At 37.7% G+C, this 26,092-nt stretch overlaps 1 protein-coding gene across 5 annotated transcripts in view; it reads right to left on the bottom strand.

The window, feature by feature from the left end:
- Positions 1-1,651: 1,651 nt before the first annotated feature.
- LOC113169761 (cytoplasmic dynein 2 heavy chain 1) overlaps positions 1,652-26,092 on the bottom strand; it is a 95,286-nt gene continuing 70,845 nt past the window's right edge. For 4 of the 5 annotated variants that reach the window (XM_026371444.1, XM_026371470.1, XM_026371462.1 and 1 more), the window contains 14 exons: positions 25,041-25,151; positions 22,950-23,019; positions 22,334-22,419; positions 18,939-19,014; positions 18,456-18,679; positions 17,532-17,636; positions 15,008-15,124; positions 12,976-13,083; positions 12,340-12,441; positions 8,105-8,194; positions 4,275-4,384; positions 4,115-4,196; positions 2,842-2,958; positions 2,317-2,478 (listed from right to left, as the gene is read on the bottom strand). In XM_026371444.1, coding sequence (XP_026227229.1) covers positions 2,317-2,478; positions 2,842-2,958; positions 4,115-4,196; positions 4,275-4,384; positions 8,105-8,194; positions 12,340-12,441; positions 12,976-13,083; positions 15,008-15,124; positions 17,532-17,636; positions 18,456-18,679; positions 18,939-19,014; positions 22,334-22,419; positions 22,950-23,019; positions 25,041-25,151 — 1,560 coding nt within the window. Of the gene's footprint in view, positions 2,479-2,841; positions 2,959-4,114; positions 4,197-4,274; positions 4,385-8,104; positions 8,195-12,339; positions 12,442-12,975; positions 13,084-15,007; positions 15,125-17,531; positions 17,637-18,455; positions 18,680-18,938; positions 19,015-22,333; positions 22,420-22,949; positions 23,020-25,040; positions 25,152-26,092 lie in introns of all 5 variants that reach the window. The other variant, XM_026371453.1, reaches the window with a different exon arrangement.

The following is a 26,092-nucleotide window of genomic DNA, read 5'->3' as shown; positions in this document are numbered from 1 at the left end:
GTATTGTTTGTTAAACAGCCTAGGCCAGAGCCAAACACAGTGAATGGTGGACGTCATAGGAGAATGAGCAGAGGAAGCAGTGGAAGAATGGAGGGAGGGTCGAAAAAGTCTTAGGGAAACAAAAGGAGAGAAGAGGATTGTAAAGAGAATGACTCAATAAAATACAGAAACATAACTTTTTTTTTAAAAATCTACCGTCACTCACTTTCAGTGTGGGCTCTGTGGCTGTTTACACCTTCGTCAGTTGCAGGTATGTGACGTGTGCCGCACCGAAAGCATTATTCAGAAAGGTGACTCATAAATGTGTGGGTTCCGTGATCAAAATCCGAACAAATATTTCCACCAAAGCAGTGACAGAATGCAGTCAGTCAGTATTTTATCACAATCCTTTCTCAAAACTGGCATGCTAATTTGTGATAAATATAAACGCTGTAAACAAATTACCTTGGAAACGCACTCTCAGTAAAACACTTTCTGTTTGCTGCTATGCTGCGGTTCAAAATATACAAAGCATGTATAGAAATTAAAAGCATGTAAAACAACTTGAAGTGTACTTGTGTGGGAACATGTACAATAATAGTGAAGGTCAGAGTGACAGCTGGGGATGTTACTTAACATTGCACTATTGGAGTAGTTACAGTATAAACCCTGGAGTATCCTGCATACATACTGTATTTTCTGCTCCCTCTCTTTCACACCCTGCCCTCCTCTTCATTTTTCCATAACTCTCTCACCACCTGCCCTAACCTCCTCCATCCATCTCTTTCTCTTTAACCCCTGCTCACCTCCCAATCTCAATCAACCTCATTTTTCCTGTTCCCGTTTATCTCCAATTTTCACAAACAGGTTTCACAGCCGTTTTCTCTTTGTCCCTCGCTCGCTGCATCATCTCTGTCTCTTTGCCTCCATCCCTCCATCTCTTTTTCGCTCTCTGACCCGGAGGGCCGTGTTTCGCCGAAATCCAATCCCCTCTCTCTCTTTTTTTTTTTTTTTTTTTAAACCTGCTGTTCCATTTCACTCCCTTTTGGTCACACTGCAGTGCACACACAATACCCGCTCCTCCCTCGTTTCAAACCTTTTTCTCCGTTTCCACAAACACACACGCTCACTTGTCTCTCTATAGTTGTCAGGACACTCATTCAGATAATGCGTTCCCTAGCCCTTCACCTTAACCATCACAACTAACCACAATCCTTACAAACCCTAGAATCATAACATTAAAACAGGTGAGGGAACTGTCCAAGACACACACACACATTAACAGAATACAACACACTCGCACGCACTCTTGAACATTTGCACGACGGCATAAAAGTGAGCAAAAAATAGGCCAATACAGAAAAAAAAAGCTTAATTAAAACATCAATCAAAGTTGATCCGACTGAATTCACACACACAAAACACCCTCAAATTTAACACCCTCCCTTGCAGCTCTGTGCACATCCATCACAGCTTCAGTGGCTCTGCTCAACCTCAGCTCAGAGCCAATCACACAGAGGTTAAGGACTAACCAAGTGCTGGTGAATGTGTGTGGGAGAGGTAAAGAACCACCATGTGCTTTGGGAACACACAGTGAGGCGTTTCATGTCTGCAAAGGCTATTTCAGTGGATCAGAGTCAGTGACAGAGCGAGCAGAGTGAACTGTGATCTGTACTGTTTATTGTTGAACAGTTGTGAGTAGGGTGTGATGGAGGGTTGGCCCAGCTCTAATATACACTAAAGTGAAATTAAATCATGAGATATCACTACTGCTAAAAATGTAGAAATAATGACATTTAATTCATCTTTATTTTAAATAAATATGGTCCAGGCAACAGAATACCTGTTAAACACCCATGGATAAAACATACAGATAGTGGATAGTGGTGTTTTCTTTACAAGAGCTTTAAGCAAACTAACAAGAATTGTAGAATACTAATGTACAGTTTTACAGTATTGTATGGAATGAAAGAGGGGTATAGTTTTATGAGGACAACTATAATAGAGGTCTGAGGTATCAAAGCTATTTAGAAGCTGAAATGCAGATAAAATTATATTCATATATATCATTAAAGATTGTTTCAATTTAATAACTGGAGAAAGGAGTTTTCATTCATGTGTTTGTGTTGTTACACTGCAAAAAACAGATGACTGCATTCATTCTTATTTCTTTCACTCTGGACATGAAGTAAGCAAAGGTATGTTATAAGAAAATGATGGTGTCAGTATCACGGTCTGACATTTTTGAGTGTTAAGAATTTGTTCTGTGTACTTTGTGCCTTTTCTAACAAAACTTAAATCTTCACCTAAATCTGAATGTGCTCGGAAAAGGCTTTGTCACTGTTGTTTGAGAAAAAGCGCAGCCCCGCTCTGTATCCACTGGCTAGGGTTCGCTCCACAGGGCAGGCAGATGTGCGTAACCACCTTCACCCTCTCTGAGCTGGTATAGAGAGGCAGCCAGATACTCTCTTCTGATGCAGCGGAGTCGGGAGCAGTGTTCTAGGATTGGACACACAAAACACAAACAAACGCACAGTTTGCACAATTACAGTATATTTACTGGTTAATTAACTGAACAGTTAACAGAAAATCATGTGACACCTTTTTTGTTAATCATTATTATTTCACTTTTCAAACAGACCAAACAACTGCTGATAGCAGCTTTAACTATCTTATATCTTATATATTATAAGCAGGTTATCTTTAGGGTTTTGGAAAACAAGTAATATGAATATGTTACGTTAGAGCACAGAGAAATTGCATTGTGCAAAAGATATGGATTAAAAATCTTACAGAAAAAGTTATTATTATGATAACTGTTAGTTGCTACTCTAAAGATAACAGTACAACACAAATACACACCTGTGGAACCCAGGCCATGTAGCAGGGAGGCACCGCTGACACACTCGGAGAGTCATGCTGGTTCTCACACAGATGGACACCATCAAAACTACAGCCCTCCAACTGTAGACCTCCAACCTATGAGTCAAGCACAAGGGGTTTGGAGTGAGAAGCAGACTAGGCGCAGAAAAAGGAGACACGGACATAACATAAAAGCAGCAGTTTGAAGATAGAGAAGAGATAAATATATTAAATAGTGTGGTTAGCAGAGGAGAGAGAGAAATGAGGCCAAAAGGATACATGTAAACAAAGGGAAACATTGGACATCAGGAAAGATGTGTGATGTCGTCACCAGATTAACTTGCTTTTTATGCACATCGTACATGAGAGACACGGAGAAAATGTGAGTGAATTCAGTCCAGTGACTCAGGGAGTTTCCACAGTAGGCAAGACAATAAAGGGAACTCTGGCGTCAAGTCAGAACATACACAGACAACTACTAAATCACCATAATCTGTGCAAGAAAAAAAAAAAGAAAGAAAGAAAGAAGGAGACCAAGCAACAGACAAGTCAGAAAAAGCAGCACTGAGTGTGTGTCTGTGTGTAAGAGAGCTCATTGCTTCACAACAATTATCTCCTTTCTCTTTCTCTGTCAGATGTCTGAGTGTTTCCCTTCCTTCCCTGCAGCTGCAGCCTTTTAAAGCACCCACACCCTTCCCCTTTCTCTTTGTGTATTTTAACTGAGTGCACATCAAGCCGTGCCAATTTTTACTGGCATGGCAGAAAAGAAACAAATGTCAAAAAAGTTTTTATTTAAATGTAGCCAATACAATTACATATCACTCTTAAATCACAGCATAAAAGGGAAGGAATGAAGTCTGAAAGCGGTGTGTATACTCCCAGTCCTTTGATTGCATGACTTTCTGTCTGTCAAATTTATCAAAAAGGAAAGAGACCTGATAATACTTGTCTCTAATGGACAAGCAGCGATTTTACTTGGCATTCTTTCTTACTCTGTTGTCAATACTCTCTCAGTCTTCGCCTTCCTATCTGCATTTCTATTCTATTTTTACAATCTTTTACCCCATTGGTGGTAAAGGTGAGGTCATCTGGAAGTTGAGTCAACTGGACTTCTTTTATGTGAAGTTGTGACTCAACTTCCAGACTTTTATTCCATTATTTTACCGTTATTATATTACTGTCAGCCAGTCTGTCTTGTTTATGGTGCCAGTGTGTGTCTGCTATCTGCATGTATGATGTGTAGATTAATGTGCTTGTTGTTCAGTAGCTCTACCTTGACTTGTAGCTTGGCCTGTGCAATGGGGCTCCTCCACGATGAGACAAACACCAAACTATCCATAGAACAACTCATGGATCTAAAAACATAAAAGACTTTGTAACATAGCACACATTCTCTTTATGTCTTACATAAACAGACAGGCACTCAGCGATACCTGGCAGTCTCCTGTCTCAAAGCGTTGAGGAAGGTATCAGGGTGGAAGAGCTCAGACAAATCTAGGCTGTCTGTCAGAAGTGCTTTTCTGCCTGCACGCTCCACCCAACCCTGTATACACAGACATAAAAATAAACATACACAGAGACGAGCAAGATAACGAACCAAAATCCTAGAAAATAACAAATGAACACTCCAAAAGAACACATAATTCAGGCATAAAATCAGTTTCACACAGGAGTCAGGCAAAACATTTATTGGATCAATGAAAGATAATAAAAACAAACTATTTTCTTCAGTTCAAGTGGTGAAATCTAACACAAATAGAGGTAGCTGTAAATATTCACCCTGTTGCCATGACTAGTTTGATAATATATATACCCACTGTCTGTGTTGCTTGGCTCTTTTATATGGAGAAGATTGATCTGTGATAAAGACCATCATAAATTCTATCTGGGTCGGTGCGTATTTGTTAATTAAAGACAAAAGGAACAATTCGTGGGAACAAAACAAAGTCAATAAAAATGTGGGGCAAGTAGAGTATTTAATGTCCCCCTGTCCTTTTATCACCACACCAACAGGCTGATAACATTAGAAGTCCAATTACCAGCTAATGGCAATACAGTGTGCACACATACACAAACAGCTGTTTTGTGATTAGACCTGAGTTGCTTGAAAGGCTACACACACAATGTCTTAGCATTTAACCCTAAATTTAATAATCACAACTAATTACATACAGTAGCAAAAAAAAAAGAATCTGACCTTTTGGAATTTCGTGGTTTTCTGCATTAATTTGTCATAACACGTTATCTGATCTTCATCTAAGTATTAACTAATACATACTGTGCCTAAAATAATAACACAAAAAAATCTGATCTTTTATGTCTTTATTGAGAACAGCCAAAAAATCTTATAGTGTTAGTGGAAAAAGTATGTGAATAATGACCATTAAAAAAGCTAACAAATACAGTCAGACAAACAAAACTCTGTAGAAGTTGGGTGATGCTACAGAACAATGACCCAAAACACTGGAAAAAGTCCACAACAGAATCCCTTCAGAAAAACAAAAATGCAAATTGTAGGAGGCTACAGGAAGCACTTATTTGATGTTATTGCTGGCATAGGGGGTGGGTGTTAACCAATTATTAATTCTAAGGGTTCACATATTTTTTCCACTCGCACTCTAATATTTTTATGGTTGTTCTTAATAAAGACATGAAAGATCAGATTTTTTTTTGTGTCATTATATTTGTTAATACTCTTTAGAGAACCAAGTCTCAACCATCAAACTACCAATTCAAGTTGTGACGATGAGCCAAAATGTCCTTGCAATGTCCTCATGATGATGGTTTCAGACTAGGGTTTGAGTATGAGAGTGCTGCACCCACATACATATCAAATGTGTATCACTATGATACACTTATCCACTGTTCGGACATGATAACTGTTTTTGTCAAAGGCACATATCAATCTTGATTTAATCTGATATATCATCTTGCAACACAATATAAGTTCTCTTTTGAGAAATGTTATAGAGTGTCTGAATTACTTTCACTGCCAGTCTTCAAAGTTACAGTCATGTTTACTGTGGTACGCCATAAGCCTGCTGAAGCCAGATTGAAGGCTTTAAAGGTTAAAGATTGAAGTCTTGATCTATTCTGGGCCCTGCATTTTATTTTTTAACTGGTAGCCAGCTCTCTAAATTGCAATAGAAACCAGTGGATCCGGGGGTCAGCTGAAGAAAATTGCTGACAAATTGAGGCAGAATGAGCAAAAATCTGATCCAATCTGTTATAAATGGATCCATTTTTAGCACAGCATCATTCTGCACTGGCAGAGAATTTGGGAAGATCATTATTCCAAGAAAAAGATGCACTAATGCAGACCCATACACCCAACACACATGCAAATACTTGCAGGCATATGCACGTCTGGGCATACAATCGTGCATACACAGGCATGTGCACCAAGGAAGATTTTTGAGTATTAATAATACAATGAGTCAGTGTGTGCTGGTATGCATACTGTAGCATTTGCACGCATATATTTGAGTGAAAGTGTTTTCAAGGTCATCTTAAGTGTCTGGGTGCACTGCTGTGCTCTATTCTTCAGCAGCTTTGCACAGTAGCAGCTCTGACCGAATGTGCCTTTATTAGACTGATTAGCTAACAGGACACAGACAACTGCTAACAGAGATATCACTCAGTCCTGATGGGCAGAAACAGACAGTTAAGGACAGTCCAGCCTTCAATAAGACACACAAGAAGACAGATGGAGTGCAGGTAGACAGGGAGAATACAGACAGAGAGAAATGAGAGATGGCAAGCATACAGGGAGACACACACACAAACAGATGGGCAGGCAGGCCGGTCGGCAGACAGACACAGGCAGCGAGGTTCGCCCACACGAATAACGAAATGCATCGAATTCACAAAGAAATAAATTATTTCTAAATGTGTGTATGTATGTGTGTGTGCATGTGCCAAAGCATATTGAGGTAGGCGTACAGTCAGACAGAGAGAGGAGATGAAGAGGAGTTTCAGCCAGAACCTTTATTTCCTGGCACCAACCTCAGGCTGACACTTCTCAGAACCTCGTGCTTTTACATAATAATTCACTTTTATTTATGAAGTGCTTTTGAAAACATCATTAGAATTTTATTGGCATAGTTTTAGTCAACACATTGCCTCGATCAGTTGTAAATAATTTTAAGCTGAGCCATAACTTTAAAGTACATAGTCTGGTCCTTGGACTGAAAAGACTCGTATCATGTTGGGAGTCAAGGTCCTTTTAAAATCATTTTAAAAAAAAAGTTATGACTAGAAGACAGAGCTCTGTATGATTTAAATGGATCCCTTAATCATTATATTTATACTGATTAGAAAACCTTTGGCTTCTAAAGTCTTTTCCCCATGAGACCAGTACCACAGAGGATTCCCAGGTGCATTTAGCTTTTATAATAACCAATGAGGTCGTCATTAAATGCCTTTACTACATAAAGTGCACATTTTACCACATATTTTCTTTTCTAAAAATGAAGCCCCACCCAAGAGTAGTATGCCTGCATGACATTCAGTTCCTGAAGAAATAATAAAAAATAAACCATGACTATAATGTACCTGAATTAAACATTTTCAGAAATATTTGATTTGTTTTTCTACACTGTGTTAATATTAATAAATGACCTCTTCAGATATTTTCCAAAACTAAAATTTAAGCCACAGCTTAAGATGGTTCTGTGTGTTTGTCTTGCTCTATCTGCATATACTCTATAGTATGTGTTGTAAATATTCTTTGTTTTGTTACCAAATAAGTACATGGTTAATTATTAAACAAACCCTTTATAAATGGATGTATCCATTAACAATAACTACGTAATAAAATTATTTTATTGGAAAGTACTCTTATTCTTAGTACACTAGGCTTTTACCAACATAAACCTTGGGTAACTACAGTAGTAACTTCAACTGATGAGTAATAGAGCAGGTGAACTGGTTTATACTTTCTTTGGATGCACACTATTCTATCTAAGTTACTGTATTACCAACCTAAACCAGTCACAACTACAAGATACTTTATTGACTTGAAGGGTAAAAGTGGAGGTTTTTCTTAGTATCTCAGCTGTTGATCTTCATTTATCACTTTATTACATGTGGTAATTACATGTACAATAATCATATTTCCATATATTTACTGGGTAGATGCTTTTTAATTTGGGACTGTAAAAGAAAGGGTTACATTAGAAATAGAGAAAGAAAAAGAGACAGACCTGGTGAAGAAGAATGAGAGTACTACTGTTTATCTTTCTATACAGTATAGATATGTTACCTGTATGGCGAGGGCTCGTGTTACTACAGCTCTGAGGTACTGCATTGGTTCTTCTGGTCCATCCCACTTATTTTGCCATGTTAGGGGACACTGAGACACAGGAAGAGATGAGATAAAAACATTTTTAGAACTATAATGAAAAAGAAGTGTCAACAAGATGGTAAAACAAACCACATTCACTTTGTTATGAAAAATTCTTAATTAGTAAGCTAGTAAGCGCTTTGTCTAACAGTGAACCTACAGCATAAGCCCCTTTTGAGTCTCCTCAGTGGCTATGCCTCAGTGATTTGACAACAATGATAAATGTTGTTGCTTCTCTAAGGACAGCATTTTCAAAAAGGATTCAGAAGCAGCAAACATAACGATGCTTTCAACAAAACATTTGGTTGAGAAGTGGAGGATTGACATAGAAAAGTACATCTCCTTCTAAAAGTCCATGCAGATTTCCTTTATAGGTGTCATATTGTGTTTTTTTACATTATTTCATGGTTGGAACCTGTTGTGATGATGGGTGTCCATCTTAAACAATGTTGTTCACGTCAAAAACAAGAAACTGACTGCTCTGTACACACTGTCATGAGACATTCCCAACACTCTCCAAGACTTTTTCTACCTCTGTTTCTCCACAAAGTACACAGGCGCACCCACCCACTCAGTTTAGCAGTGATGTTTTTCCAGGACTAGCTGTACTTAGTGTTTGTAGAGAACGGTCAGTATGTTGCACAGTTTTCTCTGAGTAATGAAGGAAATTTTGCTTTTTTTTTTTTCTTTTTCTTTTTTAAATAAATACAGTTTTGGTGTTGTTTTTTCAGCAACAAACAGCCTTTCACATGTGTTCAAGGCAGCTGTTTTCACAAAATGTTACAGTAACAGTTCACAACTCATTTAATAAAAGTGTTTATGTTAACTAAGGTATTATATAGATATTATATATAGTATATATAGACGTTCAGCACTCTTGTCCATTTATAAAGTTTTGCTTTACAAGTTAAGACATGTGTACATGAGGATGAGTAATGAAGCAAACCCCTACATAAAATCAGTTGTACCAGATGATCTCAACCTTTATCAAAAAGAAGTTATATGTTGAGGAAGGACAAGTAAGTGGGCAATTGTTTGCCTTGAGTAAACATAAAAACAAACACTCAATGAAAGGGCTTGACTGTGAAGTCAGTAACATAAATGGCAACTAACCTGTTTATCAGCTATAAACATTTCACTAATGCTAATTAATACTGTAGCAAACATTTAACAAGATACATTTTTAAACAGCTACTAAGTGTATTACTTAACTGTTAATGCTTATTACTACCTTAAGTAAGGCTAATAGGGTTGTTATAAACACAAATGTATTCATTAATATCTAATAATAATTTGTATAATAAATACTAAATAAAAAATAATTATAAATAATAAATAATTAGATCAGTGGTGTTAATTACTTATCTGTTGCATTGAGTAATGCTACAGTAATATTAATTAATACTATAAAAGAAATTATTAATTAACAAACCATTATTCTTACAGACATTACTATGTCTATTTCAGCACTATTGTAGATATAACAGTATTCACGCTATATTGTGATTGATTGTATACAAATGAGTGACATACTTCATACTTTAATAACAGATGCTGGCTAATTAGTTGTTTTGAAATTCTTAAACAGCTTATTTTTGAAGGCACTGACAAAATCACTGTGTGTGGGGATGTAGCAAGAGGAAGCTTCCCTTGGGAACATGTTAAATCTGGAACAGGTTAGACAGTCCATGTTGCTTAAACTGAGTTCAAAAAACAGCTTTACACACACATACACACACAAATATGCACAGTGAGAGATTAAGGACTGAGAGTTTTATGTTATTCAAGCATAAAAGTCATAATTGAACTAAAAAAGACATTGTATGCATTGCGGCAGCAAGCCAACCGTTCAGTATTTCAGTGTGTAATTAAAAACATGTTAATACTAACTTCTAATCAATGATGACAGACAAGAAACAGACAGATCTACTGTCACCTAATTTAGAATAAAATAAACCTTTTTTCAGAATTGTTTAAAGAAAACTAAAAATCTATATTTTTAGACTTTAAACATATTGCAGTAGGTTTATGTATAGGACAAATTAAGTTTTTTTTTTTTAATTTGCCTAAAATATAATAACAACAAAAAAGCAATAAATATTCCCTCCAAAACGGTTGTGTTAAGCTGATTCGTTTTCAACCATTGCTTCTTATTACACATGCTATATCTCATGAGGAATAATAACTTTGCGTTGCAGCTCATTGCCAAAGGATTTAACTGGTGCAAATTAGCAGGTCTCCAAGGTAACCTGCTGAATGTTAAAGAAGCTAGTGGGGTTTACTGGCAAAGTAATTGTGAAGATTAAGTCACATAAAAACAGTTACTATTGACATGGTAATTACTTAACTGACACTGAAAAATGAACTGATACCAGAGATTGTTTAACCTTTAATCAAAAACCCATCTCTGCATCAGTTGTCATGTCTTGAAAATAATGATCTTTCCAGAGCAAAGGCAGTAGTGATATTTATTTCTGTTTTGCAGTGGTGGGACACTCTCCACTGATGCTTGGGCAGTTTCCAAATATCTAATTATTTTTGCTGCACAGCTGAGAAAAGGGGAAATATAGCTGATCCCTCCAGAACTGTGCCTGGCTGCTATACTTTTACAATATTACAACCCCAAATAGTCAATTTTCAAAATATATAAATCACATTGCCAGCCCTTTCAGCTCCTCGCCTCTAGCTGAAACTAGGCTAATCCGTAATGGTTGGTTAAATTAACAAGTCTCCTAGAGTAGAAGAAAAGCAAAACAGTTAATATTTTATCTGACAAGTGCTGTTAGGTCCAAAACTATTTGGACAATGATACCATCTAGGAAAAACAGCTATTTAAAAAAGTATTCTCATTTAAGGGGCTCAAACTTATCTAGATAAAGTGAAATAATTGTACATATAACCATACATTTTAATACTTGGATGAAAGTCGTTTGCAATCAATGAATGCCTGAAGTCTGGAGCCTATGGACATCGCCAAATTTTGAGTTTTAACTTGGGACAGCCCTTCACTTCAGCCACCTTTAGTTACTGCTTGTTGGGTTAGAGGGTCTTTCTGCCTTCAGCTTTGACTTCAGTAACTGAAGGGTTGAGATTAGGTAACTGACTTAGCCATGTAGCGTTTGACTGAATGTGAGCAGAAAGTTCATTTCTGTCATCAGTCACATCATCAAAAACCACCATTGAGCCTGTTCCATTGGCAGCCATGCTATACATACCATAACTGCTAATTTGGTTTCTGCTATCGCTCTTATAGATTTATGTTTTCAGGCAAATGATGACCTCCTTTACTTGCATTGAGAGCTTGAGTCAAACAGCTGCCAAATGCCAAGTCAATACATGATATCCAAAGCATTTATTTGCTTCATTTGTCTTAAAGTAATGAGGGAATGGTCCACACCTGTTCAATCAATGTCTTGTCAGTCAATTGTCCACATACTATTGAGCCTGTGAAAATGGAAGTTCTCTCCTTCAAATAGCTGTAAATCATAACAGTATATGCCTTTTTCTTTTTAAACAGATTGTAGGAAATTTAGTAAGTATCAAGGACTGTGTCACTAATCATCAAACATGATGACTCCTAAAGTATTTTTCATTCATAACTTCTAGGCATTTTTATTTAATACTCTAGGCCTGCAGAAACAGAAACTAGATGACTGGATTGGAGTTAATTGGAACTTTTACTAGGTTGAAGCATTATCAATATTCATGGGAATCATAAAATGATAACATGGCATTGTGTTATTGTTTTACATTGTTGACATAAATAAAGATTCTGAGCAGCATGTAATAAACTAAACTCAAACTATTCAAAGCTGGATGGAGGAGATCCAAAACGAGTTGAGTAAAGGAATGCTGATTCACTTAAGAATGGAGAGAAAAACTAATTATGCCGAAGGCTGAAAAGACTGTTTACAGGAAATGACAAACAAAACAGAGGTAAAGGGTTGATTGATTGTATCTCTCCTCCTCTACCTCATCAAATTCCCACACCTTAGCCTCAGTCCATATGCAATGATATTTGCCGTGTTTGTCAGATCTCTACAAGTCAGTTATGTATACTGTCATAGCCTGCGTACACTACTCAATTTATACCAGGAAATCATACCCAAATATAACTCTAATAAGTTTAGTCCATTTATTTCTGTCTTTCTTACCTCTTGATTGAGCAGGGCAGTGGCTAGTTTTTGGACTTCAGGATTTAGCAGTTGGGTCCCTCTGATGACCTTGCTCAGTGCAGCCAGGGATTGGTGGATACTCTGTGACAACACTTAGAATTTAGTGCACGTACTGTGCCAAAGTTATGAAGCATGTGTAGCTGAAGTATGATTTCACATCTTGCCATTTGATTGTAGTGAACTGGGTCATGATGACGTACTTCTCCTTTGATTGGTTTGGGGAAAAAAGTGTCACTGAAGTACATACAGTATGCAAAAGCACAGAAGTTATTGTAAAATACTATACTACCTGTGTTTTTATCCAATTTCTAAAATAAAACAGACCACTGCAAGAAGAAATTCAAAATCAAACAGTTTATGATTCACATTTTATTTTGTGTGTCTTCAATAAGGATAAAAACCACACTCCGTGATTTTTAGCATGTTTTGATGATGTTAAGATTTCTCCATGTGCTAATCTCTTTGTGCTGAAACGCAAATGCTCCAACATTTTTTACTTCCATTTTTTTCAGGGATAGCAACTGCTTTAAAACTATATCAACACTCTTTGCATTTTATTAAACTGTACAAACGTGTAAGAACATTGGTCATTAGAGCATTGTTTATCTGACACACCTGGACTAGGCGGATGGCACTGAACTGCTCCAGAGCGATGAAAGATAGAACCGGTGAGCCGTGACCTTCTGTAGGTGAGGCCACCTTTTGATGAATCAATGAAGAACCCTGATAAATAGATGATACACAGGCAGTTAAAGGCATGTTGACAAAAAATTGATCCATGTCTGGATAAAAAGAGAGATAGACATGTCACTATCATCTTAATAATTTGGATTTTCTAAGACAGACACATAAAGAAAGAGAAAGAGGAGGCATGCACAAAAGGGGAGTAAAAGGAGATATGTTTTTTCTGCTGTACATATGGTGACTAGATTAGATAATTTGATAATCCCCATTCTAATTACGTCAGACCTATAGACATTATTACCTGGGCTGTAGTGCGTCTAAGGCTGCTCTATAATAATGTAGGATTGTACATCAAGTCCTTATAAAAACAGATTAGAAACAAATGTGCACAAATTTATAGTTTATATAAACTAATATTCTGTTGTGTTCTTTTGCAGATATCACACTGTGTACAATACCAGCATCATTATTTTGTTTTCTTTACATCTACTTAGTCAGAGGCAGAGGAGGAAAAAGGGAAAGAGAGGGAAGGTAGGAGTGTGGGATGGATGAATGCAGACAATGGAGAGCGAGAGATAAACGAGACAATGAAAAAAAGCTGGTAGGATGGGACTGTGCTTGTCTACAGCGCTGCTATTGTCTCTATTCAATAACTAAACAGCCAAATAAGCTGTATCTGTATCTTTTGCTCTTCCCCTCGATCCCCACAACATAACAGATATGTCAAAATAAATAGAAACATATCTGCACACACAATTTACAGACACAAAGAGAGGCAAATGTCGACACAAAACTGCACATCACCATACACTGTATACTATACTTGCACAAAAGCATGCACATACACAAAGCACACATCGATGACAGTTAAATACCAAGGGTTGGCAGATGCCAAAGACCAGTTAATTGAAAGCAGTCAGATGTAGATTGTGATCCATGAGAGACAAGCATGGCGATACGAAGTCAATCGAAAATCAAAAAACTAACATAACTGCTTCTGATAACTTGAGGGAGACATGGGAGCCAAGGAGACACAGAGCATTTGCGATTTACACCATGGCAGTGAATAAAAGAGAGGTAGATATGGTGATTAAATTATTTATTGTACTGTAAGGTAGATTTGCTTTAGATTTTTAACAGTTCTGGTCTCTAAGCAACGGCTGTGCTGCCTGACAAGGCAAGGCAGTGGCTATCACACACAGTTCCCAATTAGATTCTCCTAATTTCCAATTAGCTTTTAATTTAGACTAGTTGCTGCTGCTAGGGCAATATAAAACATGATTCTGCATACTAATAGAGACTAACTTGAAAATCTGACACCAAATTATATACATAAAAAGTGGTCTTAGGAAGCAACAAAAGTGCTGAAGGATGCCGACAGCTTTGCAGCAAAGACTTTATTCCAACAAGCAGCATTTGGGCAAAGAAAGTCACCTCATGTCCAAACCCTCGAGGACACTTGAAAGTGCAAGAATTCTACATCAGACAAAATTTTATTTATTCAGTATATATATTCAGTATTTTCAATAAATTACGAATAATACTGGATCTAACATCCAGCAGATACACAGAAGTTATAGTCAACTTGAGAGATTTCAGGACTCTCAAGTGTCTCTCTGGTGTTATAGGTTTGGTGACAAAATAGTACAAGATACATATGTAAGGACATATCGGATTAGATACCGAGTTTGAGGTATCGACAGCAAAAACTGCATGCCAGCATTTTAAAATGACCTTTTATTCTCTAGGAATAGTGTGACAGTTTAATTTTAAGGAATACGTTTAAGATTCAAATAGTGGGGAAAAAAAAATTAAAAACTTTTTAAATAAAGTTTATTGAGATAAATTCAACACTGACAGTGGTATGTACTGTAAAAGAAAAGTGATTTTATCAACAAATCTAAAATTAGCAGCATGACCCTCTTAACCTTGTAAAAGGAAAAATGAATAAAAAAGGACTCACCTGGTTGAGTTTCTTCCATAAGTTAAGAACAGGTGACAGTCCATTCGACCAAAGCTCCCTGTCGAACTTTGACCCAGTTGCTACTGAGCGGCTCAGGACTCGCAGTTGGGAAATCACCTGTGTGTCAAGCATTTATAAAAACAAACAAATGAATCAACTGAGCAAAGTGCTGCAGAAACAACGCTTGAGTAATGTTTTCCTTAATTGTAATATACTATCATAGCCTACAATGCTTGCACCGCCTTTCACATAATAAAAAGTAGTCTGACTGAAGATAAAAACCCTATCAATACATAAAAGCATATGGGCTTTAACCACACCTGTCTTATGTGTAAGATGGGCAAAATCCAGTAAGACATGTCAGCCCAAAGTAACATATGATTAAAATAAAATCACTGTTCTTAAAATCCTATAATAAATTGCCACCTATATCTGTGCTGGCTACACTCTGCAGTGACAGTCAGTGGTGTTTCCAGTCTGGGAATATTACAAAAATATGAAAAAAGGCAAAACCCAAACACATCTCCTAACAGCTCCTTACACACCTAATCAAGCATGCTTAGCTTCAGGCTTAGAGTCCTGGATAGTGCTTTTATCTAGACTCACTGTGTGTGTTTGTGCAGTTGTGTGGCTCTCTGTATGTGTGTGTTGCGAGGAAGGCAAAGTGTCTGATAAATGGCTTTCATTTGGTCCAGGAGAACTCTTTACTAACAGCTGCTTTATCTTCTCTGCTCAGGAGGAAAGGTGTGCATGTGTGTGTTTGTGTGTGTGCGTGCTTGTGTATGTGCTTGTATGGAAGAGAGAGAGAAAGGGAGACGGATAAAAAAACAGATATCTAATCTAGAACTTCACCCTGACAGCGCTAAAAATGAGGGCAGCCCAGGATGGAGATTAGAAATTTATTGGGGTTCAAATATATAGGGATTTAAATATATTAAGATTTATCCTTATCTCAACCACTGACTACCAAACAGCAACTGCATTTACCATCACAACCAACTGCAAAGAAAAAGTTACTAGACAATGTTTATGTTTAAGGAAATTCACCTCCAATCACACAGTGCAATACATCTAGTCAAGGTCTTCACTTTGTTTCCATGTACAGTTATCCTGAACTTTTAATCAGGTTAGTTTTAGTTTATATTCCTAATCTAGATGAATATTAAAGATGCATATCAAGAAAAACTTTATAAACTTTAAAAATATCTCATACAACAGCTGGAAAACCACATGGAAATACATTATGCCACCACATCATACGTCATTGTATCTGTAAAGGCCAAGGGAATCCCTTGTTATTATTTCAAACGATTCTCTACTATATGGGGTCGTCACAGTTAATTATGCATTTGATTTAAGTAGCATCTACAGTACCAAAACCCCACGAATGCCCCCTGGTCTCTGTTCAGTGTGTGTGTGGTTATGTGCCCAACCCAAAGACAGTGATGAGAGCCTTTCAGGGACAGGAGAGAGCATAAATTAAGGAGAACAAGAGAGAGCGATAAAGGGAGAGAGCGCATCAAAGAGACAATGACAAATGACAGCAGGAGGGGAGAAAGAAAAGAGAAGAAAGAGAGACACCTTAAGAAACACACGTGTGCTCTTGTGAGAGGGAGAGTTGAATTAAACTAGGCTGGTGGTTCCAGTCATCAGCCAGTGAAACAGTATGAATGGATTTAAATGCAGTAACACCCACAAAGGGGACTTTACACATATCCTTTCTTGTAGTTTGCTAGGCTGCAAGTCTGTATAGTAGCAGTCTATTATTAATGTGTGTGTTTGTGCTTGTGCAGTTCTGTCTTTCTTAGAAAAGATGAAAGACAAATCCACCACGCCTTCTCAACACACACGCACACACATGTATCGCACACATGCACACAGTAACGACAAATTTGTTTGGTGCATTTGTGAGCCTGTGTTGCTGTTGACTTACATCAGAATCCACAGTGACCATCAGCCACTACAACAACATCTCATACTGTACATGTGCAAAACACACTCATGGAAAATGACTGATTCCTAAATGATGATTATTCCTGACAACATGACCATAAACATTGCAAGCCATCTGCAACTTCACTCATTTTTTTTGGCCAAGAATTCTACTTAGAGACACGTGAAGCTCCTTGATTAAAGAGTGTTCAGTGAAGTCAGGAGAAGAGAACTCCTCTGTCACCTTTATACTGTAACTACATGTTCAACTTCACATTTTGGTCAGTAATATGCACAGAGATATAAACAGAAATATGTGGCTCTCTGGTGTAAAGCTTTAACTTTGAACTCAAGAATTGCCCCTAAGTTAAAGTTAAAGTTAAGTTTGCAGCTCTGTTTGAAGTGTAAACACATATATATTAACACACACACACACATATACACAGAGATCTGATGGGGTGTGTGTGTGCGTGTGTGTGTGTGTGTGTGTGTGTGTGTGTGTGTGTGTGTGTGTGTGTGCGTGTGTGTGCGTGTGTGGGGGGAAATATAAGCAGGCGACTGAGCATGTACGGGTGTGTGTATGTGGTTGCACCTGGGAGCTGACGATTCTCTGGGAGGATCTTTCTATGTTGGCAGGCAGACCAAAGAATGCAGGCCTGTCATCCTCTGGGAGATTCTCTATTATGCTGCGGTAGTCCTGGGAAGACGCACAGGCACATACAGGTCACACGCTAAAATGAACCAATACACATGGGTAGTAAAACAGAGAAAGAGTCAGGCGGAGGAGAAGAAGAAGATGTAAGAAATGTAAGAAGAAAAAAAAATCTCATAGCATGTTGGTTTGCCATGTTTTTAGCAAAATTTGAATGGTTCATACCTCTGACTGACCAAATCCATATTATTGACTTATTTACTTACCACATCTCTCATTAATTCTTCGGTAAATGTACTTACCAACACTAACAGGACTTTAAATGAACAGACCAGTAAAAAACTTTTTGGGCATATACCCTCATTTATTTTTGTGTATACTAAGCATCAGGCACAGAATGAAAACAGCAGAAAGAGAAGAGTAATACAAAAACAAAACAAATTGGTTAAACCTTAAGGAAAATTGCATTTGTTTGTAGTGGCTATTGTATACACAAAGTTAAAATGAAGCTAACACAACACAGAGTATTGAAATTTCAACACTAACCTAACACAAATAGTAAATCTAGTCAGTGAAAAGCTTGGAGGGTTTAATTTAGTACCATTCCTTTCAATTGTTTTTCTTTGCCAATGCACTGGAGACTATTAGGTTGTGTATAGACTTTGTTTCCACTTAAGTACAGACAGAAGTATAGATGTGCTCCTTTTTTACATTTCTCTGTAATTACAATACATTTTTTGAAAATCTATAGGTGCTCTTAAGATTGCAGTCTTTCAAAAAGCTCCTGCGCAAGCAAATGAGAATTAAAATGTGTGCTTGTCTGTAGTCTATGACTTATATCACTGTCTCATCCTGTTAACTTACCAATATGGAGCAGGAGCTTGGGAGGTTGATCTGAGGTGGAAAGAAGCGTGTTCCTCCTCTGCCCTTTCTCTGACCAGAGAGAGAGGATGAGAGGAGATGCGCAGAGAAGAACTGCTCCAGGTAGGAGCGTAAGATACGGAGGTCAGAGGGATTGTCGATGCGCCCACCATAGATGGCACTCTCCAACAGGCCGTGCACAAACTCCCACTGGAAAGGCTTCCCACCTTAGACATATCACACACACATGCACAAGTGCCATATATGTGTGTAATTACTGCACACAGAATATTAATGTTCTGATCATTTGCACACATACATACATTATGGATGGAAAGGCAAAGAGACAAGAGAGGGCAAATGTACATACTGTATATACAGTATGAGCACAGTGCACTAAAGTGCAAATGCTGAGTTGTTTAGGTTATGCTCTATCAAAGGCAGTGTAAGGTATTAATGTGTTGCGTTTTTTGCCAGCTCTCCTACCTTCAAAAAGCCTGTCAATGATCTCAAAACCCGCACGGAGGTCCGACAAAGAGAACTCATAGAACTTAGTCCAACCCTGGATAAAGCAGAGGGAAGGAAAAAATAAAAAGTATTTTATTTCAACAGCCATAATTCATCAAGTACTGATAAGTTACACTTAAAAGTTTTACAGAAATTGTTAACCAAAAAGTAACCATCATCATTCAAAATCTCACAACACTCTTAGTGTTTAAGATTTAGGTTAGATTTTGGGAAGGTACAAGAATTCCACTTTTTATGTTAAACGTATGAGCACATTTTCAAGAGATGGAATAAAAAATGCTGAGAGGTAGAGAGAGCTGCACTATATTCAGAACAGAATTGCCATTTACTTTATCTGTCCTGTAGCTGTCTGGTCTCTCTTACAGATAGAGGGTAAATCACAAAATTAACAAAAGAGTTTAGTGTTTAAGAAGTACAAAGACAAGTCCAGGTGCATATGAACATATGGCACACTGTTCCTTAGAGCACAGACAGTATAGCTCTTAGCACTGACGTACGGTGTTACATCAGGGAGGAAAAAAAACAAGCTGCTGCAATCAGATATCCACACACGACCAAAAAAACACACTGACGACCAGCCTAAAAAAATAAAAATTAAAAATTAAAAACTTGGAAAGAATTGTTTCTACATAATTGAGTGTGTGTTTGTTGCACTTGCTATTCACCCTGCTATTCAATCAGCAACCCAGTGATACTGTAGATGGATGGCATGAGTAGTGGGGAAAACTGCGTGGGCAAGTCTAGTAATTCTTTGAATGATGTATGTTATGTATGTTCACTAATTTTGTGCTTGAATGAACATCCACAAACTGTGCAGGGGCCATGTTTCTAGTGTGTTTGACAAATGCCCTTACATGTGTGTGAGTGAGACTGCAGACTGTGCTCATGCACGTGTGCATTTGTTACATTTACTTAGCTTTAGCTGCTTATTCGCTGAATGATTCAGTGTGTGGGTCTAAATAAAGGTGAGTGAGTGTGTCTGTCATAAAGTGTGCTAGTCATGAGTTAAACAGATATACAGTATGACCACCCATCGCACTGCTGTTCTCTTACAGCCTGTATCCTTCTGCTGATGCAGTGGCTCTGCTATGATCACACACACGCATGAGCACACACACAAACCGAGAAAAACGAACTGGCCCGTGTTTATAATATGTGTTTTCTTTTAGCGAGACTGAAAACCATCTGTTTCTACTTCCTCCTTTGTCTTTCCTAATTTTGCCTCTTTTGCTCTTTTAATTTCTCATGTGTCTATTCCTCTCCACTCTGCTTAAATGAAGTGTTTTCTGCACAGGCATGTAAGAAAACAGGGGGGAGAATAAATGAGAAAACTGGGGAGGATGCTAGATGAACCGTGACGGGAGTAAGTGATGGTGGAGTGGACAAAAGTAGCTGCGACTGTTTCAATAATTAGAAGATCATGTTCTTGGATGAGAAACAACATTATCATCTCTAATGAAAACACCAGAGATTCAGTGACAGAGACATAAAAGAGAGAGAGGGATAGGGTAACAGCAGCCAGGGAGGTTGGCCATTAAAAGAAAAGTGAGAATTTAGGGAGAAGCAGACAGACAAACCCCCAAAGAGACTTCCAGTATAGCACACAGGCAGGCATGGTGTATGTTAGTTATGTCGGTTTACGTCCACCTATAGGTCAATCAATACTTTTTCCCCTCAAACAACTCCACAATGAGGGGAGCTGGGGCATACCAAGTCTGAGGGAATAGTAAAGACACAGAAATTTCTATTTAAAAACATGTTCTTTGCTATAGTTCTCTGTAGTGTTTGGTGCTGAGTGTTGTTTAGCAGACAAAAAGAGAGATTGTACTGTTTAGACAGACCAATCTGAGGCATCACCTCAGTACAAACAGGCACAAATGAGTCCCAGCCACACTGGCACTTCACTAAAATGTAAAAGTGACAGTTAAGGGTGACAAGTGAAAACATAACATCGAAAAATGCAGCAAGAATCATGCAATTACAGGTGCAGTCACGTCTTCTTTTGCCTGTTTGAAAATTTCTCCCATTCTCTGACTCTTACTTAAAACCTAACTGTGGTTCCTCCAATAAGAATATATGTGCAAACAGCACAATGTGATTATCACTCGAGACGAGTTTTGAAAGTAAATGATGGCTATCAGATGTCAATGTTCGCCTGAAGACAGTGCTTCACTCATTAATCACTCTAACTGTGGTAGATCTGCGGGCAGCTAAACCGATAAACAGGCATTAGACATCAAAAACTGAATCAGTGACTCACTCTGGCTCAAGACATTTAAACAAGGCAAAACATGTCTCTATCTCTCGCTAATACCCTGACTTGGCAAGATAGAAGATACATTGTGATTGCAGGCTTATATTCTAAATAAAGTAGTTTGTATAAGAAGTTGCCTGACCACGTTGAAAAGTGTTTTCAGATGTCTCTATGGACATCTAAACAGAGAACTCAAGTAAGAACTTGGTTAGAACCTGGCTAAACGCTGTGTGAAGTGGGCGTGAATGTAGCATTGTCAGTTTTAGAAAGTTACATATGTCTGAAGCGTTGAAAGTTAACACTACAGTTAACCATGGGGCATGACAATGACGCAGAGTCACCCAATGTCTCAGCATGCAGCCATTTTTATGGGTCACAGCTACTGCATTTGACATTTTGAAAATCTTTCTAAAATCCATTTATTTAGTGATTCATTGTGCATCAATGATAAGTTCAGTGAAAACGTTCAGTTTCAATTAATTTCCTTATTAAATTAACACTAACTAAACACTTTTTAATACAAACATGAAATCTAAGTGGAGTATTTACAAAACATTTGGACAGATGGGTCCCAATAGTCTATTATGTTTTTAAAAAAAAACATTTTCATTTTATATGGAAATACAGCAAGACGGACGTCTGTCTGTGCTTTCCATTGTTTCACTGGACAAGACAATGTAAACACTTTTGCCTATCAGAACTGAAAAGTATCTGTTAAGGGGCACTTCCCTTTTGTTTTTTTTTGATGTGTATGTTTGGTGTACGTTGACCAGCAGGCAAGTTTACAGCAAAGGCCTTTATCCAAAGTTGCACAAACAGATACACACACACACTCTTCTAGAAAAAATAAACACATTTGCTATGCGGGTCAGTAAGTACAGAAAATGGATGTGGTAGTTGTGTTTTTTATTTTTTCTATAGAAGACTATTACTTTTTTTTTGTCTAAATTAGCTTCCTTCGTGGGATATTGTCTTTTTTCAGCATATAGATGATGTATTTGTCATTCTGTAAATGGGACCTTAATTCTACAGTAGTTTGAGTATCAGTGTCTGTGTAGAACTGTGAGCACTTTGGTCTAAATTGGTGTGTGAATTTTACCTGTGGTATGTAGTTGCGCCTCTCTTGGCAGACAGCATGGAACCACGCCAGACAGAACAGAGACTGAGCTCTGGCTACAATGCCTCCTACACACAATCAAAAACATGACAACAGACAGTTATATTGCTATTTTTCATCAGACAAAGTGAAACACAGAAGGCTAACAGCAAAACTAAGCATGATATATTCTTCTGAGGATGGTTAAAGGCTGTACTCTAGTTCCATGTGTTGATTCTCTGTTCCAGAATCTACAAGCTTGCTGAGACTTTCTTGTTCACAGGACTCATAGCCAATAATCTTCTTTCAAAAATGTGAATTATTGAATGATTATGCTGTATGCCACATAACCACAGTGTCCCTGGTTCAAGTCTGGCTGGCAAGTCTGCAAGTACAAGTGACATGCTGCAAGTCTGACCTTTGCAGCATCATATTCATTATACTTACATCTCATCCCATGTTTTCTCTCTGTGTCCATACTATTGTCACGATCAAATAAAGGCAAAATGCCTATAAAACATTAAACTAACCCTTTATTGCAAATGAAACCAAAGAATAAAATATTCATTCTGAATCTTCAGCATCTTGTTGTTAGCTAGTAAGATTTCGAAAAGACAACCTTTACTAATCTGCTCTGGAGTCCACGACTCATATGTCCTCAGGAGATTCTTCTTCAACCCAGGAGGAGCCTGCAGAAGGCAAAAGTGAAAACACACAGGAAGTAAATCATTTTATTGTGAATAAGTCTTATTCAACATTCATATTTATGTTGTGCACACATGCGGAAATGACTAGGAATACACTTGTATACACGTGCTGAATGGCGAGATGTTATCTGACATGCTAACACAAAGAGAGGAGGTACTGCACAGATTTGAATTAGACATGTACTTTGACCATCTAAGCAACAGCACCTAGTGACTTATAGCTGAGAGCCACTAGACTACACCAAATGCCTTCTATCCATGCCATGTTTATCGAGCATGGTTATGTATAATAGCGCTCTCATGATAACATCGGGATGTTTGTTAAAGAAAGGGTAAGGCAGCACCTCAGGGACATTAATGCTATTATAGATTTAGCAGAAGAGGTTTATGTTTTTTCTTGAAATAATATAAAGGATGTCAATCTGACTGAAATGTCTGCTACATGAGAATGCAAAATAAATACAGTACAGCTTCTCACAACATGCTAAATCACATAGACCGCACATGGACATGTGTATTATTGTGAGACTGAGATACAGACACACACTAAACAAGCAAGGGCAGATAAAACAGATTGTGTAAAAAGGGTTTAAGATATTTCCTGCAGACATCAACATCTCAGTTGTTTAAGTCACTTGAAGCCCACTGTCAAGGTCTTCTCTTTCAAACAAACAGCCATCTGACTGTGCATCTTGGTTTAAAATGTAAATACTGTCTGTGTATTTAAATGCTGTATCTCTACTGTATCCTGCACTGCACTTTCGTTGGAACATTCTCCATATGAGCAGCACATGCTGCGTCTCCGAATAGTTGTATTCACATTTGATTCCTTCGGAGACAAAATACTCACTCATAAAAGTGATGAACATACATTGACATCAGTCCACAAATTATCAGCTCTGCTGAACATTTGGTACTTCCATCTGGAGGTTTTGATAACACACATAGAGCCAGAAATGCACATTTGCCAGAACTGGTAATTCACTACATATGTTTCCAGTTTGAGTAGATTAAATGTAGCTGCAAAGTGCTTACTTGACTACACACTAAGTCTAAATTTTACTTGTTTCGCTACAGCAGAGCTTCCCATGCTCTCTCTATTCACTCTCATGGAAGTAATATGCTAACTGTACTTTTTTATCTTTGGATTCTCGCATGAACCTACTGCTTTTTTATTCTGTGTGCTTTTATGGAAATACATTGGGTGATGCAGGAAGACAATAACCCTAAACACTGAAGTAAATTTACTACAGAGTGGATTTAGAGACACACAATTTGCCTTTTGTAGTGGCCTGGCCAGAGCCCAGATCTCAACCCATTAGAGATTATGGTGGATGACATAGAGAGAGACACAGAGGTCCTAAGAATAGTCCAAAGTTACACCTGAATGTTGAACATGTCTAATACACAGCTACACGAAGAACTTGCTTGAGGGTATTGCTGCCAAAGGCGGTTCAACCAGTTTTTAAGACACTGGTTCACTTACTTACTGTATGATAAATGTGTGTGTTCAATAAAGAGATGAAAGATCATACACACAATAAAAATCTATCCATCCCATCTTGGACTTGTGTCTTATGAAATTGAAACATTTCTTCCTATAGCATGTTGCTTTAATGTTTGCTCTTTGATTTGGATTTTTTGCTTGCCTTGTACCTCAATTGTAAAATGTTTGGATAGAAGCATCTCCCAAATGACTAAATGTAAAATATAATAAGCAGGTAAAGCACACCAACATGTATTTAAATGATGCATATAGGCATTATACAGTATAATGTATTGTATAAGACACAAACAGTGACATTCTGTAGAGATCACTACACTAGTGTGTACTTTGAAAACAATACAGATCTATAAGCATTTCTGGAACCATGCCTGAAAAATGTGTGGCTATAACTGCAGTTAGTAAAAAAAAAAAGTTGACTTTAAGGTTCTATGGAAAAATTATGATGCTATTGTTTTGATACCTGTGCTGTGTGATGTGGGTTTGTGTGTGTGACTACCTCATAAGTGATCTTGAGGCTAGACTGCAGCAGGATGGGAGGAAATCTTGGATGAATTTCGGCTGTCAGCCAGAGTCGAAAGCCAGCTTTGGGACGTAGCACATTTAGCTCCTGTGAAGGCAGTGTGTACACATTTGACACATTAAGACACCTCAACAGGAATATAGGAGTATTAGGTAACCTGATTGCATGTACTGAATCTGGATGTAGATGCACACACATTTCTACTGACACGTATACATACACATTTATGTAGAGACACAGGAATACACAGTAATTCAAAATATAAAAGTTGGAACAATTCAAAGACATTGTATCATTTAGGTCCTTGAATTTCCTAAAGGTCTTATCCTGTTTCGAAAAGCGACATGTGTACATGTAAAACATATATAATGTGCTGTATATAGGAAAAAGAAAAGTTGACCTTACCATATATACAGTGTCTAGCCAATAAATAACACATTTCTACACGTCCTATCTTCTTTTAAATGTTTATTTTGTTTCATGTCATTTTCTTTTCACTATAATGATTGTATGGCACCAGATTTGACCACAAACCATACACCACGGTTTTATACATTTCTACCAGTCTTTCTCGCCCTTTCTTCTCATCGTTGTCATCACTGTCTCTTCATCTCAGTTTCCAGTTTTCTTTCTCTCACTTGTATGCTTACATTCCTCCCCCCTATCATTCTCAAAAACTCATGGTTAAAAATAGTATGCTGGCACCTTAAGGTCTTGTGTCATCTGATTGAGTACTCACACAGAGGCACGCACGCACGCACACACACTGAATTGTAGTCAATGTGTTTCTGCATCATTTGGAATCTAATTCGTTCTCATGGAAGCAGACAGGATCAGTGAAAATCAAAGAACATAGGAACCGACATTCCTCGAAGAAATTGCCTCCATCTGTGATTACGTATCTGTTGCTGGTGTGTATGTGTGTGTGTGTGTGTGTGTGTGTGTGTGTGTGTGTGTGTGTGTGTGTGTGTGTGTGTGACTGTGTGTTGTCAACCGGAAAACCACTGAAACAAATGACAGTATCATGA

This window comes from Anabas testudineus, chromosome 13, assembly GCF_900324465.2.
Source record: "Anabas testudineus chromosome 13, fAnaTes1.2, whole genome shotgun sequence".
NCBI lineage: Eukaryota > Metazoa > Chordata > Actinopteri > Anabantiformes > Anabantidae > Anabas > Anabas testudineus.
The sequence above is the reverse complement of the archived record's forward strand: the minus strand, read 5'-3'. Positions and strand labels throughout refer to the sequence as shown.